Consider the following 23698-nt stretch of genomic DNA (forward strand, 5'->3'; position numbering starts at 1 on the left):
TTTGTCCACAATATGATAAATTTAACAAATAAAATTTGTGCATAATTTTGTTCCCTGTAGAGGATGTGTTAACTTATTTTCATGTAAAAATTAACAAAGCAAGTAATTTTACCAGTGTTATTCAAATGATTGCATATGAGTGTACATTAAAAATGTACAGCAAAAAGTAACAAGATTTTTTTCCACAAAAGTAGAACAACAGTTAGTTCCAGATTTCTCCTCGATGCCCTCAGTCATACATAAAATTGCTAAATTCTTTTATGTATTTAATATACATTAAACCATTAGCTATTGTAGTAATTATTTGTATTTATTGCCATATGAGTGTTTTTTTAAAGCAAATAAACACTTACTATCCAGATAAACGTTTTCAATCTAATGTGCTCAGGTGTCTAAAACTTTTGTACAGTACTGTATATATCAGATATTCTGGGCCACAAGTAATTCCAAGTGGTTTCTTCATTTTTTAAGGTGCATGTGAACACTGTCATCATGTGATCATTTTGAAATTGAATTAAATTTGTACTAATTGCAGAAGAGTGGGCCATAAACAAGCTTTTAGGAGGAGAGTTCAAGTAGGGACATAACTTACCTCAGTGTGTCTAGGATGCAGTTTGGATTGTTCAGTAAAGCAGAGAGTTGATCAAGTCCAGAACCTCCTATTTTATTCCCACTCAGATCCAGTTCTTTCAGATGTGTAGGATTTTTCTCCACAGCCGATGCCACAGCAGCACAGCCTTCCTCTGTTATACTGCAGTTACTGAGTCTGTCATGAGAACAGAAATTTTGTCCCATGCAATCAAATTTTCAAATGGAAATGAATAAAAGAAAGAGCAATACTACATTTATGGGTATTACATGGCTAATATTCAATAAATAGAATATTAGCCATGTGATACCCATCTAATAATATAATCTAATAATATCATTTTAACAAAGGAAATTTAATGATATATCCAAAATCTGGTTGTGACTACCAGCAAAACCAGTGAATGCTCTGCATTACAGTTTAATTTCCAACTTTTTCCAAAGCCCAAATTATCAGACTTTGTTTGATGTAAAGACCAGGAAAAATTATAACATATTTCCTTAGTAATTTGCATTATTATCTCACCCTAGTTTCAGCAGTTCACATTTAGCATTCTCCAATAGAGTGCCAATCTTCTCCGCTCCAGATTTACCAACTTTATTCCCACTCAGATCCAGTGTTCTCAGGTGTGAAGGATTTAAACAAAGAGCTGACACAAGAGCAGCACAGCCTTCCTCATTAACTCCACTCTTATTCAGTCTGAAAAGATGAAAAAAAAGAGATAAACATAAGAAATGCTCTCCAACTGTACAGAATATAATTACTGTGAAGGTAAAAAACAAAACAAACAAAACACTTCTTTGTATCACAGCTGTGCTATTTTTATTTCATTGGTATGTTGAGTAAGGTCCACATTGTTCTTCTCTTAGGCCAATGTATGTAGTAAATATCCAAGTATAGAATGAATGCCAGGCAAAAAAAGAGTGCTAGATTTAAAAGAATATTGCTATCTTGTAAAAGAACATTGCTTAATAAGATTACGTTTTTGAACATATTTCAAGCTCTACTCTAGGGTTACTTTTGATCAGGGGTTTATAACATTTTTGCGGTTAAAATATTTTGCGGCCCCCTTTTTGCCAACTCACCCCCCTAAAGCCCTACTGACCCCCTTACACGACTATACACATTTAAGAAATTACAACAAGAAATTTAACAAGAAATAGTAAGTCTACTCTCTTATTTGGCCTGCATTTCACTGGCGCTGAAAAAATGCTTCAAGTTCAGCAGTCAATAAAGACTCTCCCTCACTAATGGGCTCACCCAGTCGAAATTCATAATTGGCTATCTTCCATAGCCTGTAGGTGTATCCATTCAGCAGAGCTTATATGCAAATTTACTTACTCTGTGTTTGATAAAATATATGTCTTGTAGCACCGCTCTCATGGCCCCTCTGGGACCACATTGCAACCCCCAAGGAGTCTTTAGATTAATCATAGATGGAGAGTGGAATTGTTTTAGATTACAAATTGTGTAGTGTACTGGGCAAAACTGTATGTTACATTAAAGGGCAGATTTTGTAATTGTATTGTTAATTCATTAGTTATACTTTTCATATAAACTATAATGTTTTAGCTTTTCTGAAATTTTCTGTCACTAGAATGAGCTACATAACTAATCATCTACACATCTAAAAATAAAGATGACAATAATTATGATGACGATGATTATGATGATGATGATGATGATTATTATTATTATTATTATTATTATTAATTTATTTTTTATACACTAAATTATGCAGCTACTATAAAAAATAAAAAATACTAACTACTATAAAAGATAAACAAAGCTCACAAAAGATATTTTAAAAAATGATGCAAACTAAAAAACTATTAACCTAAGTTCCAGAAGTCTGCAGTGTGAATCTGCCAGTAGAGCAGAGAGCTGCTTCACTCTTGAGTCTTCTAGTGTTTTCCAACTCAGATCCAGCTCTCTCTGCAGTATGGGATTTGTATGTACACTTTCAGTTAGAAACTTACAGGCTTCCTCTGCATCAGAACTTTTCAACAGCCTGTAGAAAGACAAAATTTTAGATATTAACACTTTTAAACCATATTTCTATTTCCAGGCATTTAAACAGAAGAGTGCCTATTAGCTTTTCTGCTGCACAAACACAGTTTTGCTATCAAGTAGTGGCTGTTTGCAATTTACTAAAGGTGAGCAGGCTAAATGACACACATGCTTACATGCTCACCTCAGTGTCTTCAATTTACATTTTGGATCAGTGATCATCTTCACTCCTGTATCTCCAGGATCGTTCTCTCTGAGATCCAAATCCATCAGGCATGAATAGCGGTTTGATTTCAGAGCTGAAGCCAGAGCAGCATATCCTTTTTCTGTGATGCAACATTTGCTGAGTCTGGCAACAAAACAAAAATCTCACTGTCATGAGTTTTCCAGTTGTTTTTAGAAACTATAGATACCCAGCAGGGTTATTGCCCCTAAAAGCTACATCACAGAAAGCCAGTACATGAAATGGTTATGAATGCTAATATGAATACTGATGCCTCAGGGTTTGTTTTACAAGAGCTCTGAGATAGAAGATTTTGACCTTAAAATCCTTTCATGGTGGAGAGCTACATGCAGGGTGTTCCGAGGCAAAATAGTCCCCAAAGAGAACTTTTTTTTTCAGATTTTCCACTATTATACCACCATCAACATTCCATATAAAAACACAGAAGTTTTGGGTAATAAATAAAATGGCTTTACACAAGTTGTAGTTATGGTGACCCCTGATTTCTATCATCAGCACTTTAAAGAAATCTGAGTCTCTACAATTAACCTTTTTACACCAAACCACTCTGAATGACTCTGTGTACATCTCAGCCATTAAATGTAGATAATCTATGAAATTCCCCTTTAACTAACTTTTACTATATATATATATATATATATATATATATATATATATATATATATATATATATATATAGTACAATGTATATTAATTAAATTGCTTACTTCAGTTTTTCCAGTTTGCAACTATAATTATTCAGTATTTCAGAGAGCTTCTCCACTCCTGCATCTCCAACTTTATTCTCACTCAGATCCACCTCTATCAAGTGTGATGAGGAATTTAATTTTAGAGCTGAAACCAAAGCAGCACAGCCTTGCTCTGTTATACCGCAGTCACACAGCCTGCAGAAAGCAAAAATAAAAAGAAAAATGAATAACTGCATCATTTCAAGACAAAAATGTGTGTTCTATTGTAATATACATTATTCATTCACTTGCTGAATAAATGTTCCCTGAAAAAAAATGGAATCTTATCTTGTCTTTTTTGACTCAAAATGGAAGATACTTCACAGTCAATAAATAAGAAACCAAAAAAGTCATGTTGACCTCACTGACTGGGAATTCATGACTCATCCCTGCTTACTACTGTGGCACTTTACCAGAGGTCAGTGACAAATGTTTGAGGATTTAAACTTTGTATCAAATGATTCCTCACCTCAATGTTTTGAGCTTAACCTGTGGTTTCTCCAATCCAGCAGTAAGATGCCGCACTCCTGAATCCAGCAGATTGTTTTTACTCAGTTCCAGGCTTTTCAACTTGGAATGCTCTAAGCTGAAAATTGAAGCCATAACTGGACAGCTTTCCTTTGTTAGGCTACAGTTATTAAGCCTACAAAATAACATGACAAGTATAATTTCACACTTCTGTTTACACATTTATGTATATAATGTTTGAACAGACTGCTCCAAGCACTTCAGTTAGTAGTTTAGTTAGGTTGCCATATAACATTTTTTATTGTTTATTAGCTCAGGTAAAGGGTAAAGTGGGCAACATGGAATGTCCAGTCTCCAAAGTGAGCTCAAGGGAAACAGGCTAATTTTTCTGTCAATTACATATTAGTTAGCCACTGTTATTTCCAGGCAGTTCACTCTATATGTGAGCTGAATGCTGGACCACATGTTTGATGTGGTGTATGTATCTACTCTGCCTCATGGCACCATGTGGGGAGGACATTGTGGGCTCTCTTGCATGTGAACTTTGTGAGCTGTGAATTTTTATGGGTAGAGCACCAAAAAGTCTTTCTGAAGGCCTCCTCAAATGTAAACATTGTGTTATATGTGGTAACAGACAGAAGGGCCCAGTTGTTTTTTACAGAAGGGCCGCGAGGCCCATTTTAAGATGCTGATGTCAGAAGCAGCTGGCTGAATTTGACTGGTGAAAACAGTATAGAATGAGGCATTTCAGGAGGAGGCAGGGAGCCTGAGGGTGGTGTTATAGGGTATAAAAATGTATGTAATATTTGCCTCAAATGGGTGCATTATGTGACGACTATGTTCTCCATCTCTTTTTGAAAAAGTTGACTCTCTGAAGTACTCAAAATAATCAAAACCCATGTGCTTGGCCAGTCGTGAACATAAAGTTTATTAATACTAATTGGACCCACGTAAAAAGTAATGTCTAGTCATATTAATCCAACTGAAGTGAAGAATCAGCTGACTGAACACAGCCCGATTAAAATAAACCTCACATATTGTGATCCGTATCATTCAAGTCAAGTTGCCAGCACAAAAATTCAACAAGTAAATTATGATACAATCCTAAAAAGATGTTGTCACTAGTTTCTGTACTTTATGTTAAATACTAACTCACCTCAGTTCCTCCAGTTTACAGTTTTTGCTATTTAGTCCAGCAGAGAGCAGGTTTAGTCCTGAGTCCTGTAGAGCATTGTCACTAAGGTCCAGCTCAGTCAGCTTTGACGATTCTGAGCTTAGAGGTTTAACTAAAGCTGAGCAGCTGGTCTCTGTCAATACACAGTCATTGAGCCTAGAAGAAAAATAATATGTCAGGGGACTTATTTTTGTCCTAAAGTTTAAACCAATTTATGTGTTCATTGTTCTATAAAATGATAATTTGACCTTAAAGGCACTTTCTTTCACAAGAAACTTCATCTAAAGTCATGAAAAATGGTTTTGCTGAGGCACATAAAACAAAAAAGAATATTAACCACATTGATTCATGGGTTTTCTCATTTATTTTGCTGTTAACACTGGTTGCAAAAATGTTATTCTAAATCTATACTTATTTTACTTTATTATATTTCTCATGGCACTGGTTGTAATATTTCTTCTGTATGCTTGGTGCAGCCGTTTTATGTGTGTTTCTCTTTTTGTGTCTATTTTGCATTATGTGCAGGTCTGTGATTGGCCATATTGGGGCACTCACCAATATGTAAAAGCCCAGCAAGGCAACATCTGGGTAAACATTCAGGGCTCTTTCCCCTCTGACTTGAGTACCCCTCAATGAGTATGCAATTGAGTATGGAAGCTTTGTTTAGACTTTGTGAAACTGAATTTTGGGAAAGTAGGGAATGAGCACCATTTCTTTTGCTTTCCATTTTCTTGTAGTTATAAGTAGGCAGTTTGTTTTCAGGTTTAGCTGTTCTTTAAACTCTTGGTTGTTTTATTTGTTCATTATTTTGGTAAATACTTGTAATACTTTTGTCATTGAGACCTCATAAATAAACCTAAGCTGGTTTACTGTTAAACTGTTTTGCAGTGTTTGGTCTGGCATCAGGTCTAGGGAAAAAGCCCACTCTCACGGCCTGACCACAGAACTTGCCTTAACGTAGTACACATCATACTGTTGCTGTCAGAAAGAAATCTTATATCTCCAAAATGGTTACTGTTCTAGAGAAAAAAAATTCTTAATGTTTTTTTTTTTTCCAAACGTTAATGCAACAAGATTTTTTAGAGTGATGGTACTGGTTCATAAATACCATAATTATGTTCATATAGTTTAACATTAAATCATTAACAGTGTCCAACACTCCTTTCTATCTAAGATTTGGGAGAAAGTTGTTGGCCAACAGCCATGTTCATGACAAACATGATTTATTAAAGTCAAGCTTTCAAAAACATCACAGCACAGAGTCATCGCTGACTTTGGTGGTCAGTTATTTACTGGCAGCCTTTTACTGCTGCGTTTACAAATGTGTCAATGAAACTGGGGAGTTTTCTGAACAGTATCATGTCCCACAAGACTCTGTTTTAGGGCCTTTACTATTCTCCCTTTATTCTTCCTAGAATACATATTATGTAAACACAATGTTGCACTTCACTTATGTGCTGTTGATAGTCACTCATACATGTCAGCTTAGCCAGTTTCAGCAACACACAATTCCACATAGTGGAAGATTGTGTTAAAGACATTAAAGCCTGGATGACAAGGGCAGCAAACCATGTTCTCACCAGGAAAAGTTTGCACTGGCTTCCTGTTCAGTTCCACACTGACTGATTTGAAGTGAAGTTTTGAAGTGATGTGAATTGTTATAGCATGTCCAGTTCGCTTGACTTAGCTGAGGCAGCCTCACTCCAAACTCCTAGGATCTCTTACAGCTTAGTTAGAGGAAGATCATTTTCTTATAGAGCTCATAAAGACTAGAATAGCTCTCAGAGAATAATAGAAATGTATTATAATCATGCTATTTGCATTCTTTTCCTTTAGATTGTAGTGTTTTTTTCTTTCCAGTGTTTTTTTTTTACTTTTCTGTGTAAAGCATGCAAGTGTAAACTGTTATGTTAATAAAGTTTTATTATTATTATTTATTTATTATTATTATTATTTTTATTATTACTATTATTATTATTATTATTGTTATTATTATTATTATTACTACACACATAGTAATTTGTAAAAGACATATAATGGTACAACCACGGTATTATTAAAATGTTTTCATTAGCAGGAAACTATGTTTTACTTACAGAGCTGTTTTAAAAGTTTCGACCACTGGAAGCAGTTTCTTAAGACATTCATCTGATCCGATGAACTTCTTCAGGTCAAAAACTTCCAGCTTCTCCTCTGATCTGGTCAGCAACACAAAGACCAGAGCTGACCACTGTGCAGGTGAGAGTTCACTCATAGAAAGTGTTCCATCTTTTATTTGCTTCTGCATTTCCTGCACTAGAGAACGGTCATTCAGTTCATTCAGACAGTAGAAGAGATTGATTGATCTCTCTGGAGATGGATTTTCCCCAAACTTATCTTTAATGTACTGGACTATTTCCTTGTTGCTGTCAGAGCTGCTTCCTGTGTGGGTCAACAAACCTCGTATGAGCACCTGATTGGTCTCCAGTGAGAGACCTAGAAGGAAGCGAAGGAAGAGGTCCAGGTGGCCTTTGTCACTCTCTAAAGCCTTGTCGACTGCAGTCTTCAGCAAACTAACACTGGTCTCATTTCCATTTTCCTGTGATGTGTTCTGGTGGGAAAAGACATTCTTCTTGTCATTGTTGAGACAAATGTATGCATACAAAGCAGCAATAAACTCCTGAATGCTCAGATGAACAAAGCTGTACACTGTGCCCAGAAACATCCCAGTCTCTTGTGTGCACACTCCAGAGTATACTGAAGTTTCACTGATCTCAATACCGCACACTCTCAGGTCCTCGCTGTAGAAGATCAGGTTGTTCTTCTCCAAGTGCTGAAAAGCCAGTTTTCCTAGGGCCAATATGCCATCTTTATCCCAGGGTACATCCGAAGCAGTGTGCTCATCATACTTCTGATTTTTCTGTATGGTCTGGAAGATCAGAAATCGTGTGTACATTTGTGTCAGTGTTTTTGGAGTGTCTTCATTCTGTGTTCCTTCCAAAAGTCGCTCGAGTACAGTGGCTGAGATCCAACAGAAGACAGGGATGTGGCACATGATGTGGAGACTTCTTGATTCTCTGATGTGATCAATTATTTTGTTGGCCAGGTCCTGATCACTGATTCTCTTTCTGAAGTATTCATCTTTCTGCTCATCATTGAAGCCGCGCACCTCTGTCACCCGGTCGATAAACTCAGCAGGGATTTTAGCAGCAGCTGCTGGTCTAGTGGTTATCCAGATCAGAGCAGAGGGCAGCAGATTTCCCTTGATGAGGTTTGTCAGCAGAACATCTAACGATGCTTTCTGTGTTTCATTAGTGCAAAGCTCGTTTTTCTTGAAATTTAGAGGGAGCCGGCATTCATCTAGACCATCAAAGACAAACATGACTTTGTACTTTTCCCGAAATCTCAGTCCTTTCGTCTCTGGGAAAAACTGGTTAAGAATATCCATCAGACTGTGTTTTCCCTCCTTCAAATTCAGCTCTCTGAATGGAAGTGGGAAGATGAACTTAATTCTCTGATTTTCAGTTCCTTCTGCCCATTCTAGAATGAACTTCTGCACAGAGACTGATTTTCCAATACCAGCAATGCCCTGTGTCATCACAGTTCTGATGGGTTTGTCTTCTTCACTTAACGGTTTGAACATGTCATTGCACTGAATTTGGATTCTCTGTTGTTTCCTGATTCTTGGATGCCGCCTCAATCTTTTTCAGCTCAGGTTCATCTTTGGCCTTAACACCCTCTGTGATGTAGAGATCTGTGTAGATTTTGTTTAGGAGACTAGAACCACCTCTCTGTGCTATTCCTTCAAATATACGTGTATACTTGTTTTTCATATTGGACTTGAGTTCACACTGACGAATGACAACCAGCTCATCTAAGCAACAAAAAGCAAGAACATTAAGAATGATGAGCAAAAAAGTCAAAGATCCATTACATTTTGGAAATATGTAAGTATGTACGGTGTATTTCATAAATAGTGAGAGTTCTTGTTGTTTAGGTTCTGTACTCCAACACATTGGGTAATAAACATCTTAGTACAGAAGCAGGGCTTGCTTGGGTGAGCAGTGTTTTAATGGTTGCCTCAGATTGCAAAAAGGTCTCTCTTCGGGTACTGCTGGATTTGAGTGCAGCTTTTGATATATTTGCTAATGATATTTTTATAGAAAAGCTTGAAAACCCTGTTGGTGTAGACAGAGGCCTTGCCTGGTTATACTGGATAGAGCGCTACCAATTTGTCAGCATAAAAGGGTAATTTTCTGGACACAAAAGTGTGTAGTGCGGTGTCCCACAAGGCTCTGTTTTGGGCCCCTTCTGATTTTCCTTTATTTACATCCCCTAGGACACAATTTTCAGTTTTCAGTTTTATGGTATTAATAGTTAATATTGCATTAAGGCACTACCAGATACAGTGACAATTATATATAACAAAAGCTTGTTTTAAAAGACACAAAAGCATGGATTCCTGTTAAACTGCAATTTGCGAATGCAGACCACGCCTTGGTACATGAGATAATGAGAGGAGGGGAACTCTGAGGGATTTTTGGGTTGGAGTTCAGTGGGTCATGAGAAGACCAGCTCCCCTATATTAAAGATCAAAGGCAGGCTTGGACAAGGTGGAGGAGAAGGGGGAGGAGGTGGGGTGTGAAAGTTTTTCACGAGAAGGAGGAGTGAAGGACTGGTATTTATAGGAAGCTGGAATTGAGAAGGAGGAGTTTTAGGCGTGGTCTTTTCTCAAACTTCAGCTAACTTCAGTCATAACTCCATTATACTCTCAATTGTCTCTAGCGAGCTCAGAATGCGGCAGCCCATGTGCTTTCTAGGAAAACGTTTGAGCATATAACTCCGGTTACGTTCTACATTGACTACAAGTTCTTGTTTATAACATTTAAACCACTTAAAAACACCATTCCAGAGAATATAAGGAATGCAAGCTCAATAGATGTTTGAAAATCTAGATTACAAACATAGTTGTCTAGTTTAGAAGTATTGTGGCTTATTTTCTCCTGTCTGTAATTTTACTGTGAAGCACTTTTAGATTTTGTAGCTAAAATGAAATGTGCTACATAATTAAGATTTACTATTATTAAATTGCCATTACTATTAGTACTGTTTTAAATATTTTTACATCTATATTGTACAAGTATGTAAATATTCACAACTTACATAATCATAGATTTTCCTTTTTAATTTTATAAGTAGTTTTAATTTCTTTGAAACAAGCGCTTAAAGTCTGTGGCCCACCAGATATTACTATTAGTTTTAATTTTCAAAACCAGAGTGCTGAGTACAGAGCCAAAACAAAACATTTGGTGGCAGTTCAAATACTTACAAACTGTACTGCATCTATACACATAAACTACTATCAAAGAACTCTTACTTGTCTCCAGTGCATCAGCAATGTTATCGTGCTTCATCTTCTTCAAAAAGTGCAAAGCAAGGTTAAGAGCTCCCTCTTTAGCGCTGCACCAGTCATCTGTCAGCTTTTCATAGTATTTTGTGTTTTCTTTTGTCAGAATCTTCCTGAACCGCTCCAGCTCATGCTTGATGAAAACAATTATTTTGTTCTCCAGGTCCTTGAAATAAATTATGAGAATGAGGATAAATGTATGGTCTATTTTTTAATTAAACAAAATGTGTGTACTACATATTGCAGAAATATGTACCATATTTAAGTGTGTTATCTTTAGAAAATATTTTAACTTAATTTTTACATAGAAAATCAACAATGGGTGTCATACATACGACTGTACTTCCTAAATCTTTATTAAATTTTCCATTAGGATTTAACTGTTGATTAAAACCATAGAACTGCATTTCATACTAGTCCTGATATTATTTCTTCCATCCTTCCGTCCTTGTCAGGTTTAGTATGTTCCTGCCATTTTCAAGCTAGACAATTCCCATGTGTTTTGTAATGGGCTTTAGCAAAACATCTAAATTTGTAACTTTGGTATGGATTTTGTTTTGTCTACATTAAACATGCTTAGTCTTGTCTACACAAAGCACTGTGATAAGTGTGAGTAAGCAAATCTGTTACTTTGTTATGCCAATATGAAATACAAAAGAAGTCTCACAGAGAAGATGCGACAAAGATCCGGGGTCTTCTTAAAACTTTCCTGGTCACCGAAAGTCTGTAAATTAGGCTCCAATTTTTCATGCAAACCCCTGCAGTCAGAAATAATTACATTTAAAAACAGTTAACAATACTGTCTGTTTAAGACAAGTAACTCAATTAGGAATTAGAAACTCAATTAGAGCCTCAACATGCATCCACTGTAGTACAAAGCTTTTTCGCCTTTACATGTAACAAGTTAAAGATTTCAATGTCAAAATGGCACCAAGTATTTTTTTTAATCATCTTATTTGTTCTGTAGTTCATCTGTTTCTCTGCATACTTTGTTCCCCCGTTCTTCAGTGTTCAGAACCCCCACAGAGCAGGTATTATTTGGATAGTGGATCGTTCTCAGCACCGCAGTAACACTGACATAGTGTTGTTGTTGTTTTAGTGTGTTGTGCTGGTATAAGTAGATGAGACACAGCAGTGTTGCTGGAAGGAGGGCTAACAGGGGCTAACAAAGTATGCAGAGAAACAGATGGACTACAGTCTGTAATTGTAGAACTACAAAGTGAAACTATATGGTCAATGGAGCTGATAAGATGGACAGTGAGTGTAGAAACAAGGAAGTGGACTTAATGAGGTGACCTCTAAATTTTGACAGCTGGGGTAAATTTTGAAAGTAGCCCGACAGAAAGAACCCTATGAATTTTCCTCTGTGGCTGCATTTTGTGGCTGAATCTCTCTGTTTACATCTCACACACTCAATTATGCACACATTTTCAAAACTACTGTAATTAATCTTCAAGAAACCTGAATTAACTAAATGTAAACGCAGTAAAATGTATTTATATAATTGTCAGTCTTCTGTTGGTCTGTTATTTAGACACTACAGGATTTTTTTTTCCATTATGTTAAGAAATGCTAATCAAAAAAAGAGATGAAAAGTGTGACATACTGTTCCTCTGTGGGTAATTCTTCTCTGAAGTTGTGAGGGGGGTCTTTAGACTTGTCACTCTTCATGAACGCACAACTGGGTCTGGATGAGCCTCGTCTCTTCCTGTAGAGCATTTATTACATAAATAACTTTTCATAGAGAAAAAGATCGATTCTTAGATACATTGTGATGCGGATGTGTACGATTCTGAATCGATGTAAAAATGTAAAAAATCAATTTTTTAAATTTTCATTTATAATGTGATGTTGACGGAACGCAAAAGGCGGAACTTGGAAGTACGGAAGTTCAGGACCATCGGCAATCCCGCGATGCAACGCGGCGCAACTTTTGTTTGAAAATGGCGGGCAGAAGTGCTTCGCCAAGCAGTGACGTCATCTTCAAATGTAAGTTATTCTGATTTTCTGTGCTATTTTATCTGTTTTCTAGTCGTAAAGGTGAACAAATAGCCAGCAAGTAGTGCTCGAATTCTTTTAATTTCCACGTTTGACCACAACCATTGTCTATTTTGCTGTTTCATTCAAAGCAAATACAATTAAAATCGCTGTATGACCCGCCAGAGCCAGAGCAGATCCATGTTGGCTAAATGTGATTCTGACGGCTGAGGTCAGTAAATGCTGGTCTTGTGCAGTGGGTGGGAACAAGCGGCGACATCACTGCTGTCTAACTAAAGCGTCTCATTTATCTGTCTTATAAGGATAGATGACGGTTGGAACGCTGCCTACTTAGACAGCTGCCTATGTAGACAGCGGCTACTTAGAGAGCTCACTAGATTTTGGGACACACCCTATATCTACACTAACAAGTAGTAAGGCTGCAGGTTTAGGTCTCATTATCCAGCTCAGGTTTGTTTCGCCACAAGTTCTATTGCTATATACGACACTCAAAGGGCTACGTCCAGATTGTCAACTCGAATTTTACAAGTCAACATTTAGGTCTACAGTTATTTGCATGTACATCCAGAAATTCTTAGTCACCAAGAAGAATCTTACATTCTTACGATCTCTGGCAGGATAGATGGGTTTTAGTGCAATGCGAGATGTGTTTGCAATTAGGGAGCAGGAAGCAACAGAAAGCAGCACTCTTTATGGCAGAAAGCGACAATTACAAGGAGTCATTGTTCAGTAAATCACACAACTTGCAAAGAAGATGGTTGGAAAATATTTAATATGCCAAAGGCAATCGCATCCCTTTGCAAAACTCCATGGAAGATTATGGGTCCAGGTCATCAAAAGGGCAGACTGGGGTTTTGATGGTCTCAAAGGCAGCAAAAGTCTATGCAGCGCCCACTTCATATCCAATTGTAGTGTTTTTTTGTCAGGGTGATTGGCCATCAACACATCTGAACTGTAGTTGTAATACTGGTAGTATTTTCTAACAATGTGATTTAGACGAGGTGAGGATAAAGTTAGCTTCCTATTCACCAGCTTTTTGTTCAATATTTCCCATTCCACCTTAAATGGTACCAGGGTGGGCAGCTGCTTGAGGCTCCAGAATGTAACTGCTGCGCGATTTAAGGTGGAATGGGAAAATTTGAATAAGAAGCTGGTTCATAAGAAGCCGACTTGGCTAAGGCTATCAAAATATCCTACCTACAGTTTTATGTAGAGCTCTACTTATAAATATACAGCACATTTCATCAGAACACGAGTACATTTCTGTTTGCTAACATTAACTAGTGAGGTAATGAGTTAGCACTGCGTATAATTCATTTCAATGATAGCTAAATTAAATAATATTGCTTTTGTTCAGCAAGTCACAGCCTAACTAACTGGCCAACTAAATTGTCTGTTTACTTAGCTTAGCGACACCAACGGTACCATCATGCTCCTGGTATTGTCAAATAAGGAGTGGATAGACAGGCTGAATAAACAACTAAACCAGGTAAGCTAGGTGGAATTTCTATGACATGTTAAGATATTTTTGTTTTTTGTGATTTTGGAAAGCTTCTATTAACTAAACATTTAGCGAATAGCAAACTTAGTGGGGCGTTCATAGAGACCTGATGACTAGCCGATAGGAATAGCGAACTATTGTTAGCTGTGTTTATATGATGTTGTTATATTAATATGCAAATAGAAGACAAACAGATCCAACTCTGAAACAGCATTTTGATTGTTAAGTCAATGAGATGTTATTAACAATGCAAAATTTACATTGATTACAACAGTTGATTTGACTAAAATCTTGTGACCGGCTAAGTTACCAAGCAGTTTTGCCCCCTGCATGGGCTGCATGGACGCAGTTATGTTTGTAAACAGGAAACCCATCTATTTCCCAACTCCAGTCCATTATTCCCATCTGCACTGCAAGTTTCATGTTTTCCTTGCTGTAACTCACCTGATTCAGCAGATACAAATGATAAGACTCAAGTGCATGTAAAGCATGAAACAGTGCAGTGTGTATAGATCTCTGAGATCTGTAAATGAAATCAGAGGAAAAGCATGAAATACCTTTCTTTAGCTGGTGAGTCTTTATTTCTGAAGTTGTGAGGAGGGTCTTTTGACTGGTCACTCTTCATGGACACACCACTGGGTCTAGGTGAGCTTGGTCTCCTGAAATATAATATGCATAGATGCATTTAGTCAATGACAGATTCATGGATGTATTCAGTTAAAAACACATTCAACCACTAGAAACACATTCTGCAACTCTAAAAAAATGAGGTGACTACTTCTGTTTTGCGATGTACATGATACATACATGATACATGACATATCAGTGGAAAAGTGTCAACATTTTCATTTGATAAATTATTAAAATTATGTAAAGCATTTTTATCACTAAGTTAATTTGATGTAAAGGAGTCGATAGCAGCAAAATCTGCAAGACATGTAATGTAATCTTTCTTTTTATTACTTGCAAAATGTGCAAAAAGTTGGAAACCAAGTGAAAAATGTGAATCCCAGAGCAATAAACTCTGAGTCAGCTTTTGTCATTTTTCCTGCATTCAGACATGTTTATATTTAAAGAAAGCTAAAGTATGCCATCAAACCACAATGTCTGTCACCAGTTGATTATTATGGGTCTATAAAGTTATGGACAGTTGTCTCATTGAGCCATAGGATTCACTTATTCTGAAAAATAAGCCTTAGTATTAGTAATAAGCCTGGGATTTTAAGGGGGACTAGGTGCATCCTATATAGCAAGCACATGTCCCTGAGGATGTTATCGTATACAAGGATATCTTATTTACTTGCTACCTATGGTTTAAAATGCCATAGCTTGAATGTTCTCTGGTTCAGTAACTAGGCCTGTTTCTTGGAAAAGCTTGGAATAGCTTACTGGTGTTCGGAGATGCTACTAGCAAGTGAAATTCTATATATATATATATATATATATATATATATATATATATATATATAATAAAGTTTTATATATTAAGAGTAACTGCTCGTTATGAAGCTTGAAATACCTTTCCTGTGCAGGTAATTCTTCATTTCTGAAGTTGTGAGGTGGATCTTTTGACTGGTCACTTTTCATGGACACACAGCTGGTTCTAGGTGAGCCTGGTCTCCTGAAATATAACACCATCAAATTCATAGATGCATTTAGTCAACGACGAGAACCACATTCTGTAATTCCAAAAATAATATGACAGATTTGCAGGATGTGAGGGATGAACCCCAACTTGGATTGCTTAATATTGATTTATCAATCTGGTCAGTTTCTGATACTGATGCACTTCAGCCAGACAGTCCATTCACACCTATCATTAATATCTGTCCTGGGTTATCTGATCATAAATGGACAGCATTGAGACCAGGTGTGAAAGGAGTCTGATGCGTGTTGATGATGTGTTGTGTTCTAATAACTCGGGTCACCTTCAGAGGTGGTCAGGGATGCACGTGATCATCTGTACTCTAACATCTGTACTCTGAATGCTAAATTGTCCCGACGGCAATGAAATGGGTGTCCTTTATTCTGCTGAATTGTCAGGTCCCACTTTACAGTGGCGTATTTTGAATATCTGAAGCTTTAAATCCAAAGTACATTCACAGGAAAGCTGGCTCAATGCTGAGAAACCTGAAAGCTTGACAGAAGTAATGGCACCTAATGTAACAGTTGCTAAATGGTGATTAAAGGAAAAAAATTAAATAAAATGGATGTTTAGAAAAGATGTGGAGAGCATCAGGCCACAACACAAAATCAAATTATCTTCAGTTTTTTTGCTTTGCCGCTAGTGAAGTTCTCACTGCAAGTCAAAACAGCTGTTTAGATGTTCTAATTGATTACAGGAGGTCCCCTAGATGCCCCTATAACCCCCCCTAGATGCCCTTATAAAACCCACTGGATGATCCAGGCCTGCTCCTTGTAAAGTAATAATGAATGAATACAGCAAACATAAATAATTTGGCTTCTCTGCTTGAGCGGTTTTGGATGCACTGTAAAAATCTAACATAGGAATATTTTAACTTTTAACATTATATTTTAACATCAAAACTGAATTCTACTTATCTGACTAATTAAATCAGATATAATCCTGCATCTGAACTTGAGATCAATGGAAAAGTCAGAATTACCTTTCTTGAGTAGATGATTCTTCACCACTGAAGTTGTGAGGGGGGTCTTTGGACTGGTCACTCTTCATGGACACACAGCTGGATAAAGGGGAGTTTGGTCTCCTGTCACAATTACAGATTAGAGATAGGAGCGCTGTAAACACCATACAGTATAGAAACATTCAAAAACAGATTCACAGCTTGACATTTTCATTCAACACTTGGTTTTAAGAATAAGACACTCCTTAACAGCACTGCTAAAACCAGCCTCCAGCTTCTAGGAAGCCAGCAAGTGGCTTGATTAGAATGATTTAAATTGTGCATCTTGAATAATTAATGAATTAATGATTATCAAACTGTCTCCTCTCTCTGTGCCCCACCCCTCGTTTCAACACTTTTTTTATATGCCCTTAAGGCCATTCCATCAATATATTTGCTCAAGTAAAGCTTGTTAAATGAGTCATTAATTACTGTATATTTACTGAATTTAACATATTGGGGAAAAAAAAATAGGTATGTACAAAAGGTTATGATATATTTAACATGTTAAGTTTAGATTTTTTCCAATATGTTAATCAGAAGTTGTTCAATAAAGTTTGCAATTCCATTTTCTATATGTAAGGGATGTGTTAACTTATTTTCACTTCACAAAATGATTTTTCACAAAATCAATAAAACTTAATTTGACCAGGGGTGTGGAAACTTTTGCATACCACTGTACATGACAGCTACTCTGCAGGCATGCTAAGGCTCCACAGCCAGCAACAACAAAAAACAAACCTTATGGTTTCTACAGACAGACAAAGCAATTATTCACTAAAGTCATGTACATACAGCCTCTGGAGAAAATAATACTGATTACATGTGTCTGATTTCTGTGTACAACCGATTCATTTCTGAGAACAGCATGCACTCCTATGATATACCTATCATACATAAGAGATAAAAAATAAGAACATTATGTTACAGTTGTTAGTTGTTTGTGATTGTTTGACCAATAAAATTTTACAGGTATTAATATAAAACATCCTTTTGAACATGAGATAAAGGTTTGAAATACCTCTCCTGAGCTGGTGCTTCTTCATTTCTGAAGTTGTGAGGGGGGTCCTTAGACTGGTCACTCTTCATGGACACAGAGCTGGATAACGGTGAGCTTGATCTCCTGTTCACAATACAGGGCACAGATAAGAGCACTATACATGATGCAGTATATTGTAGCTGAATATTGACTTGAGTCACTCAAATTTGTTAACACTTCTACACCATGTTAGCCTGACTCCTAATAATGTTTTTCCTGTGATTTGTTTTCCTTCAGGAAATTCAGCAAGTTTCGGTTCTGCTCAAAACTTGGCCTTTTTTTGGAAGTCATTTGCGTTCATCAGACTAAAAAAAAAGATTAATTAATCTGAGTATTTAATGATCAACAAGTCAAATAGAATTCATTGCACTTTCCATCGAGTCGCCAGTTTGGATTAGGGCCGTAGTACTCGTGCCTGGACTTGGACTCAGGGCTTGTCTCGGTCATATCATGTTTATTTTCTGGTCTAAACAGAGTCCAACTATCATTTAAAAAAAGTCTTAACAATTAATAACTTCTTCTAACACCACCCATCTGATTTCACTAACCTTTCCTGTCCACAAAACAAAAACGTATGTACAAAAATAGGTCTGTAGTACTCGAGTCCAGTCTTGAGACGTTTTTTAATTGTCTCAGATGTGTGTTGGACTCAAGTACTACAGCCCTACATTTGTACATACATTTTTTGCTTTGTGGAGTGAAAGTCCCTCCTTTATATTTTCCAGTAATTTGCACCTGAAGGGCAACTAATTAAGACTTGGATTTGAAGAGAACTCATTTTGTGTTTTGGTCTCAGCCCCCCTTACATTCGGTCTTGATTCAATCTTGACTAGTCATGGTCTTGGACTTGTGTTGGATTCAACAATGGTGGTCTTGACTACAGCCCTAATTTGAACCACATATAGAAACATTTTTGATAGCATTAGCCTACATGAAGGTACACGTAAAAACCATGTTTTGAAACCTAAAATAAAATTAGAGGGATTGTTTTATTTTGTTTTCAGGTTTTGAATGTTTTAGTATGACCATCTCTAACCTCATAGATTCCTCACTTCCCTCTGTGTTTTGTCTGTGGGCCTCAGGCTCTCTGACGTCTTTACAAAATGTCAACTATTTTCATTCGGGCTCTTGCTGCAGACTTCCTAAGGTGGAGTAGATTTAAACTCTTTAATGCAAAGTGCAATAATGTTATTACAAGTAAGGGACAAGTGAAAATTCAACCTGTTCTGGTACGTTCTGTATATGATCTCAATTGTTTTTCAGTATGTGGATTTGGCCACAAACCAGTTTTCTTCTTCTAAGGTAATAATGAATGAATGAATGAATGAATATATGAACGAATGAATACAGCAAGTATAAACCATTCACCTTCAGCGCTCCAGTACCTTTGAATACACTAAGTTGCACTGCTAAAATCCAGCATAAGAAGATATGAATCTGTTAACTTATATACATCAAAAACTGAAATACCTTTCTTGAGTACGTGATTCTTCATTTCTGAAGTTGTGAGGGGGGTCTTTGGATTGGTCACTCTTCAAGGACACACAGCTGGATGAAGGTGAGCTTGGTCTCCTGTTAAAATTACAGAGCAGAGATAGGAGCGCTGTAAATGATACCATAGTTCATGAGCACTATCCGTATCTGAATATTCAAACCTGTTTACAAAAAAGTTGGGATGCTGTGCAAAATGAAAATAAAAACAGAATGCAACAATGTGCAAATGATTTAAAGCCTATATTTAGTTGAAAATAGTAGAACAACAACATATCAAATGTAGAAACTGATCAATTTTATTTATTTATTATTATTATTATTATTATTATTATTATTATTATTATTATTTTAATATATGCCCATTTTTAAAAATTTGATGCCAGGAACACATTAAAAAAAAGTTGTGACAGGGACATGTTCACCACTGTGCTGCATCACCTCTTCTTTTAACAGCACTCTGTAAGCATTTGAGAACTGAGGAGACACTGCTGCAGTTGAAATGTTTCCCTATTTTTGCTTGAGATAAGATTTCAGCTGCTCATCAGTTCAGGGTCTCCTTTGTCATATTTTTCATTTCATAATGTGCCAAATGTTTTCAGTGGTGACAGGTCTGGACTGCAGACAGGTCAGTTTAGCACCTAAACTCTTTTAGTACAGAGCCATGTTGCTGTAATATATGCAGAATGTGGTTTGACATCGTCTTGCTCAAATAATTAAGGCCTTCCCTGAAAAAGACATTGTCTCAATGGCAGCATATGTTGCTCCAAAACCTGCATATATCGTTCAGCACTCCATCCATGATTTCCAAAAAGAATTTTACATTTTGATTTGTCGGACCACAGGACACTTTCCCACTTCACCTCAGTACATTTTAAATGAGCTCAGGCCCAGAGAAGGTGGCAGCGTTTCTGGATTCTGTTTATATTTGGTTTCTTCTTTGTGTTTTAGTGTTTTAACTTGCATTTGTGGATGCAGTGATGAACTGTTTTCACAGACAGTGGTTTTCAGAAGTGTTCCTGAGCCCATGCAGTGATTTCCACTACAGAATTATGTCTGTTTTTAATGCAGTGCTGCCTGAGGGCCTGAAGATCACAGTTAGACAATATTGTTTTTGGCCTTGTACCTTACATACAGAGATTTCTCCAGATTCTCTGAATCCTGTAATGCTAATATGTACCGTAGATGATGAAATATTTTAAATTGAGAAAAGATTTATTTTTGGATTTGCCTGCACAATCACAGAGTGGTGAACCCCTCCCCATCTTTACCTCTGAAAGACTCTCTCTGAGGTGCTCCTTTTATACCCAATCATGTTAACTTAATTGGTTGTGAAATGTTCCACCAGGTGTTTTTTTTTAGAATTGCACAATTTTACTAGTCTTTTGTTGCCCCTGTCCCAACTTTTTTTGAATGGGCATATGTTTTTCAAAAAACAAAAAAAGTTCTCACTCTCAAAATGTGTTATGTTGTCTTTGTTTAATTAAATATTGGGTATATATGATTCACACATCATTGCATTCTGTTTTTATTTGCATTTTGCACAGCTTCTCAACTTTTTTGGAAACAGGGTTGTATCAAATGATATATAAAAGTATAAAATATATATATAGATGCGTTCAATTACAGATTCACTCATTAGAGGCACATACTTTAAAATATAAAAATAAAAAGAATTACTAGGTTTTTTGAAATCTTAATTATTCACTTAAAAATTCAATTTGACCCCTTTCCCCTATATCCCAATTATAGAGTATGGTGTATAGAATGTACCTCTTAAACAAGGACAGTGGTCTAATATAATTGAAGTCTGACAGCTGAAAAAATTTTCATTAAATAGTCTTTCGTAACAATACATCTGGAATAAGTGGGAAAACATGGTATATTAGATTTAGTGAACCATTCGTTAACACTTCACCATTCACAATGTGTCATAAATAACAACCGTTATATAGCATACATAATACCTGGCATAAGCTTGTATAATTGCCTGCAGGTACGTACATAACACTTAATAAAATCTGACTGTATGCCTGGGTCTGTTGTGATGCAGGAAATATGCCAAAACCTTGTTATAGTGTGTTATAGTGCATTACAACATTTCATATTTACAATATTCTTATGAACAGATATTCTAATGCATTATGGCATTATATTACTTATATAGTCTTGCTTAAAGTGTTATGCATGTCACTATAACTACTGGTAGTAGGCTGTAGATACAGGCTGTTGATAGCAGTCCTATTCTAACAGCAACACTGCTTTTATTGAGAATGTCACCTGTTGCTGTACGTCAAGACTTTGTTCCTCAGTCATTGTTTTACCAGGAATCACATGATGGAGAGAAAAGTATTGTCCTCAACTGCAAAGTTATTTTATAGCTTCAAAGTACAAAAATGATGTTTCACTGTAAATGTTCAGCTCATCCACACTGTAAAACTTTGTTTTGAGTTCTTAAATTATACTGTAAATAGGGTTTATACTGTAAATAGGGTAACTCATACTCATTCTATAAATTTAAATGCTCATAGGTTCCTCCCGATAGAGACTGTGTCTGTTCCCCGAATAAAACAAAACATCAAAAAGCCTCGAAAAGTTTGCTTCAGTAACTTGATTAATATCAAACCAGTTATACCAGAGTGCAGTGACAGCACCTTTGGTCTAAAACTAGGACTGCTTAATATAAGATCCCTTACTCCTAAAGCCGTCGTTGTAAACGAAATTATTACCGATCACAGTTTTGATGCTCTGTGCCTCACAGAAACGTGGATTAGACCCGATGACTACTTTAGTCTAAATTAAGCCATACCCCCCAGCCCTCGTTTAAGCGGCCAAGGTGGAGGTATAGCAACCATCCATACTAAAGCTTTAGGCGTGAGCCAGAAAGTAGACTATAAATTCTCGTTCTTTTTCTTAATATAAGTAATCAAGGAACACATAAAAATTCCTTTACACTAATTACAGTCTACAGGCCGCCAGGGCCGAATTCTCAGTTCTTATAGGAATTCTCTGAGTTTCTATCAAGTCTAATAACACTTTCAAATAAAATAATAGTTGTCGGAGATTTTAATATCCACTTTGACAATCCTCAGGATGCACTAAGTAAGGCATTTATATCTATCATAGACTCCATAGGTTTCACCCAAATCATAAAGGGGTCCACACACTACCACAACCACACTCTAGACTTAATACTGACTTTTGGTGTAGACATAGATAACTTAGCCATTCTCCCCCAGAGCACAGCAGTCTCTGACCATTACTTAATCTCATACGAAATTCACTTTAGTGGTAATGTGCTTTCATCACCATGTTATTGTGTCAAGCGGACAATAACTCCCTCCACAGCTGGTAGCTTTATTAGAAACCTTCCTAAATTATCAGCCTCTCTCAGCTGTCCATCTAATCCTACTGAGCTAGATGCTATGACCAAGCTCTTAGAGGATAGTTTTCGATCTACTCTAGATAGTGTGGCCCCACTAAAAAGTAAAATAGTAAGGCAGAAAAAACACGCCCCTTGGTATAATGACCACACTTGGGCTTTAAAACAGACTGTCAAACAACTAGAGTGAAAATGGCGCCTCACTAAGCTAGAAGTGTTCCAGTCCGCCTGGAAGGAAAGCCTTATAGACTATAGACGAGCACTTGCTACAGCACGCTCAGCCTATCTCTCCTCTCTCATAGAAAACAATAAGAATAATCCTAGATTACTTTTCAGCACAATCTCTAAATTAACAGAGAACAAAACAGTTAGTGAACCCCAGATGCCATTAGCCTATAGCAGCAACGATTTTATGAACTTCTTTAGTGACAAAATTGAAAAAAATAGGCAGAAAATACAGAATACGCAATTAAACTCTAGAAACCTGCTGCCTTATAATGCCAGCCTCAACCTTGAAAATATTATAATTCCTGCAGAGAGGCTGGAATCGTTTACCTTACTCCAAGAAAATGAACTATTTAAAATAGTCTCCTCCGCAAAATCATCTACCTGTATGCTAGATCCGATTCCTACAGGTTTACTCAAGGAAATTCTGCCAGAAATAACCAAGCCTATTCTGTCAATAATAAACTCTTCTCTTAGCCTTGGGTACATCCCAAAATCTCTTAAACTAGCAGTAATTAGACCACTAATTAAGAAAGCTAGCCTTGATCCCTGCGAACTATCAAATTATAGACCCATCTCAAATCTCCCCTTTATATCTAAGATCCTGGAAAAAGTTGTAGCAGAACAATTAAGCTCCTATTTGCATAGGAATCAAATATACGAGAAATTTCAATCTGGTTTTAGGCCACATCATAGTACAGAAACAGCACTAGTAAAAATTGTAAATGATCTATTATTATTTTCTGACCAAGATCATGTGTCCCTGTTAGTCCTCCTCGATCTTAGTGCAGCATTTGACACAATAGACCACGCTATCT

General features: G+C 36.6%; 1 protein-coding gene across 1 annotated transcript in view; it reads right to left on the reverse strand.

Moving 5' to 3' along the window:
* LOC118802614 (protein NLRC5-like) overlaps positions 1 to 23698 on the reverse strand; it is a 36792-nt gene that overhangs the window by 6718 nt on the left and 6376 nt on the right. The window contains 17 exon segments of the mRNA XM_036563090.1: positions 593 to 766; positions 1115 to 1288; positions 2427 to 2600; positions 2784 to 2948; positions 3551 to 3727; positions 4041 to 4214; positions 5196 to 5369; positions 7310 to 8856; positions 8858 to 9066; positions 10570 to 10765; positions 11267 to 11357; positions 12206 to 12307; positions 14656 to 14757; positions 15618 to 15719; positions 16726 to 16827; positions 17765 to 17866; positions 19253 to 19354. Of these exon segments, the coding sequence (XP_036418983.1) occupies positions 593 to 766; positions 1115 to 1288; positions 2427 to 2600; positions 2784 to 2948; positions 3551 to 3727; positions 4041 to 4214; positions 5196 to 5369; positions 7310 to 8856; positions 8858 to 9066; positions 10570 to 10765; positions 11267 to 11357; positions 12206 to 12307; positions 14656 to 14757; positions 15618 to 15719; positions 16726 to 16827; positions 17765 to 17866; positions 19253 to 19354 (3867 nt within the window).

The sequence above is a fragment of the Colossoma macropomum genome, unplaced genomic scaffold (genome assembly GCF_904425465.1).
Source record: "Colossoma macropomum unplaced genomic scaffold, Colossoma_macropomum, whole genome shotgun sequence".
NCBI lineage: Eukaryota > Metazoa > Chordata > Actinopteri > Characiformes > Serrasalmidae > Colossoma > Colossoma macropomum.